The 4,439-nt window shown below is 41.9% G+C and overlaps 1 protein-coding gene across 1 annotated transcript; it reads right to left on the bottom strand.

Annotated features, from left to right (window-relative positions):
- Positions 1–1,438: 1,438 nt before the first annotated feature.
- LOC105524813 (putative 60S ribosomal protein L37a) lies at positions 1,439–1,818 on the bottom strand. Its single transcript, XM_011960214.1, has one exon. The coding sequence runs from the start codon at positions 1,779–1,781 to the stop codon at positions 1,503–1,505; it is 279 nt and encodes a 92-aa protein (XP_011815604.1). The 5' UTR covers positions 1,782–1,818; the 3' UTR covers positions 1,439–1,502.
- Positions 1,819–4,439: the final 2,621 nt, after the last annotated feature.

Raw genomic sequence — 4,439 nt, 5'->3', positions numbered from 1 at the left:
AAATAAATAAATAAATAAATAAATAAACAATTTAAAGATGAAATGAAAGTAACCCTCTTCTAAAATTCTTATAGTGTGGTTTCTTGGTGGCCACCAAAACTCTTGTCACAAATGAACAACTAGCTCTGGGAGTTGAAGATGTATAGGAAGATAAGTGGTTTATTTTGCTATTTAATCACCTTTAAGTCTTTAACAAGCATACTTTGATCGCATGAAAATGGCAACTCAGCAAAGGATTTAGGGCTGTAATTCAGGAGGATCCTGTGATTGTGATGAGGAAACTCCCCTGCCTGAGAGGTGTCCTGAGAGGGTCAGAGGCTCCAGTCTAGTGAAATATGAAATGCACTTGCCAAAATGGAATTAAAAATTTTTTTTAACTTTTATTTTAGATTTAGGGGATACATGTAGCTTTGTTACATGGGTATACTGTGTGATGCTGAGGATTGGGATACGGATGATTCCCATCACCCAAGTAGTGAGCATAATTTTTCGAACCTTGTCACCTTTCCTGCCTGCATCCAAAATAAAAATTTGAAAATAATTCTCCGCACACCGGGATGGATGTTGGCAAGGGAACACCATTGTTTCCTGCTTAACCCTTGCTGGATGTTTTTAAGAGTTCTTACCAGATTGCTGGCAGTAAAAACATTAATGTATTCATTCATTTACTTAGATCATTACAGTCCGATTCTTTGCCAAAATCCCTGTGTTACTGTTTGTCCTGTCTCGAACAGGCTGTTCTGGTCAAATCAAGAAGAGATCAGATGTCTAGACCTCCACTTTGAGCAGCCGGAACTGAGTTGAAAAAGAGAGACTGCCCTCTGAAGCGAAATCATGAAACGAAGGTGAAGCGAGAGGGCCACCAACAAAGGAAAAAGAGAAGCTGAATTTATCATCTTTTTGTTTTTCTCCCTGAGGCAATGGAAACAGATAGCGGAGGCGTGGCTCTCCAGGCGACGCCTGTGCTTGCCTGGTCAGTGCATACAGGGCATTCTTCCTAGCTTCCAGCCTGCTCTGCAGAATCCTCCCTCCTTCCTCCCAACCTCCCTCCCTTCCTCTTTTCCTTACCTCTTGGCTTCATTCTGGGTTTTTTGGTTTGTTCTAAAATCTGTTTGTTCTGCATTCTGGTTTCTTTGTGTTTTTTTTTTTTGTCCTAAATGTCAGGTTTGTTAAAATACAACTTACCTAGAGTGAATTTACCCTCTTTAGGTGTACAGTTCTATAGTTTTATAACCACCCAGACAGAGAACATTTCCATCAAGACATAGACCATTTCCAACTGGGTATGGCGGCATATGCCTGTAGTCCCAGCTACTCGGGAGCCTGAGGCGGGAGGATGGCTTGAGCCCAGGAGCTTGAGGCCACAGTAAGCTATGATCATGCCACTGCACTCCAGCCTGGGCGACACAGTGAGGCCTCATCTCTCAAAAAAAAAAAATTTTTTTAACATAAATTAATACATTTATTATAGGCCAGTGAGGTCTCAAAGAGTAGAGGAGCGTCTACTGGTCTTTCAACTCCTTCAGTCTTCTGATGGTGGACTTTACCGTGACAGCGGAAGTGGTATTGTATGTCCAGGCACCGCCAGCCACTGTCTTCAGGCAGGAACCACAGTGCCAGATCCCCACAGCTCGTCTCTTCATCTTGGTTTTGCCACAGAAAGAGCAAGTGTACTTGGCGTGCTGGCTGATTTCAATTTTCTTCACCATTTTCCGGAGGGAGGCCCCATAGCGGGTCCCGTATTTACCGACGATCCCGACTTTCTTGGTACGTTTGGCCATGTCGTCGCGAACTAGGTCCGAGCCCAGAGAGAAATTTTTTTATAATAAAAATAAAATATAACAAATTAAACTTGGCTACAAATAGTTTCGAAACTGCTCTCTGGGAAGCAGTTCTCCACCTTTGACATTTAATTTTATAATTACAAAAAAAAATCATTTCCATCACACCTCAACATTCCCTATGCCTCTTTGTAGTCAGTTTCATCAGATGGTCTGTATTCAAAATCATCTCTGCTGCTTATAGATTTTGTGCTGTGGACAAATTCCTTGGCTTCCCTGTGCCTCCGTTTCTATATTTTTTAAGTGGGGATAATGATACAAACTAGCTCATGGGGTTGCTGTGAGGAGTAAATACTCAAAAATGACTTGTCATCATCTTTATTGTGTGCATAGTTGGTTCTCTATAAACAACGGTTTGTCATGTGGGTAGGCACTTGCTGAAACATTGGTATGTCCCATACTTGCTTCCTGTTCAAGAGTCTGGCACCAGCATACAGTTGGTTTTCTCTAATTCTTAGGATTTTATGATCCCGAAAATGGTGGGTACAAGAAATTAACTAGTCCAGTCCCCTGTCTTCCATGACAGGATAAAATATTGTTTTTCTCATCTTAAAGAGGAGCTCACTGGGCCCTCAAAGGTGAATCTGTTCACCTAGCGGGGAGAAAATGGAAGATTTAATGGAAAATGAGAAAGAACAGGCAAGGGAGAAATTGCCCAAGGTAATCATAACAGCTAAGAAGTAGTGAAGGAGGAACAGATTTCAGATTTCCTGCTTCCAAATCTAGAGCTCTTTTGACTACATCATAGCATTAATAGATGTATCTTCTCTAGATCTTTGGTTATAATTACTGACAGTAACTGTAGCAATGAGCAAAGAGTAAATTAACATTAATAGATGTATCTTCTATAGATCTGTGGTTGCAGTTAGTGACAGTAACTGTAGCATTGAGCAAAGACTAACAGTAATAGATCTTCTCTAGATCTTTGGTTGTAGTTAGTGACAGTAACTGTAACAATGAACAAAGACTAAATTAGAAGGGGAAAACTTGCAAGGCCAGTTTTGCACAGTTTACTTCTGCAGCAGTTCATTTGCTGTCAGTTTTGTTGTTTTTTTTTTCTGCCTTTCCCTATTAAATATTTCCAGCAGAAAGACAGCAAATACAGCCTGGGCAACATGGCCAAACACTGTCTTTACTAAAAATATAAAAAAATTAGCTGGGCACAGTGGCACATGCCTGTAGTCCTGACTACTTGGGATACAGAGGTAGGAGAATCACTGAGCCCAGGAGGTCGAGGCTGAAGTGAGCTGAGATCACGCCACTGCACTCCAGCCTGGGAAACAGATATGAGATCCAGAAGGAAAGAAAAAAAAAAAAGAATGAAAGAAAAGGAGGAGGAAAGAAGGAATGAAAGAAAGGAAAATGAAAGAAAAGAAACAGAAAGAAAGAAAAGAAATCTAGGAGGTAGGAAGGAAAGGAGAAGAGAGGAGGGGAGGGGAAGGGCGGGGAAGGGAGGGGTGGTCAGGCATGGTGGCTCACACCTGTAATCCTATCACTTTGGAAGGCTAAAGCAGGAGGACCCCTTGAACCCAGGAGTTCAAGATCAGCCTGGGCAACATAGCGAGACTCTGTCTCTACTAAGAAAAAAATAGAGAGAAAGCATACTTTTTCCTGCTTGAGTATCTGTATGAGTAGCTATAGGGCTGTGTTCAGGCCTGGGAATGAGTAGTTTATCACTCACATACCTGAATCTCTACCTGTGGGGCCAGACACTTTAGGATACCCTAGGATGTATTATCTTCAGGAAAACACCACCTGATCACCCAAACCTAACCCTAAGGCATGCACCCTTACCTTTCCTGCCCCCACCAGCCCTAGCACCTGAAATACAACTTTGAGAGAGTTTGTTCCCTTCAGCCAAGCGTCCAATGGCTTCATTGAAGTGCAAACAGACCCTGAAAGAGGTATGACAATAATTGTACTAGGTAACAATGACTCAGTGTTCGCCCAAACATTCTCATTAAATTTAGGAGAAGATCCCTAACACTTGGTTAATCATCCTTTTAACAAAAGATCCCACCCTTCAGCAGGCAAAGGTGTTAAACTAGATTTAAGAATACTGTTTTATTTCTGTGGTATTTAAAGTTACTTTCTATTTGTGGCAAATGCTTTTCATTTTATTTGATGTCATATACATTTTCTTTTTTTTCTTAATTTTTGAGACGGAGTCTCACTGTGTTGCCCAGGCTGGAGGGCAGTGGTGCAATCTTGGCTCACTGCAGCCTCCGCCTCCTGGATTCCAGTGATTCCCCTGCCTCAGCCTCCCTAGTAGCTGGGATTACAGTTGCATGCCACTACACCCAGCTAATTTTCATATTTTTAAGTAGAGACAGGGTTTCGCCCATGTTGGCCAGGTTGGTCTCAAACTCATGACCTGAAGTGATCCGCCCGCTTTGGCCTCCCAAAGTGCAGGGATTACAGGTGTGAGCCACTGCGCCCGGCCTGAATTACTCTTTGTCTATTGCAATTCCTCTGCCTGGATGAATCGGCTCTGTCTAGGCAGCAGGCAAGGTGAACCACTTGGGTGGTTACAAGTACAGTATTTAATGTTTATCATGTTACATTTTCTTTCTTTCTTTTTTTTTTTTTTTTTTTTTT

The sequence above is a fragment of the Colobus angolensis genome, unplaced genomic scaffold, assembly GCF_000951035.1.
Source record: "Colobus angolensis palliatus isolate OR3802 unplaced genomic scaffold, Cang.pa_1.0 Scaffold51, whole genome shotgun sequence".
NCBI classification, from domain to species: Eukaryota; Metazoa; Chordata; class Mammalia; order Primates; family Cercopithecidae; genus Colobus; species Colobus angolensis.
Note: the sequence above shows the minus strand (reverse complement) of the source record. Positions and strands in the feature narration are given on the sequence as shown.

Coding starts and splice junctions, on each gene's coding strand:
- LOC105524813 (XM_011960214.1), bottom strand. CDS start 1,781: ATGGCCAAACGTACCAAGAAAGTCGGGATCGTCGGTAAATACGGGACC.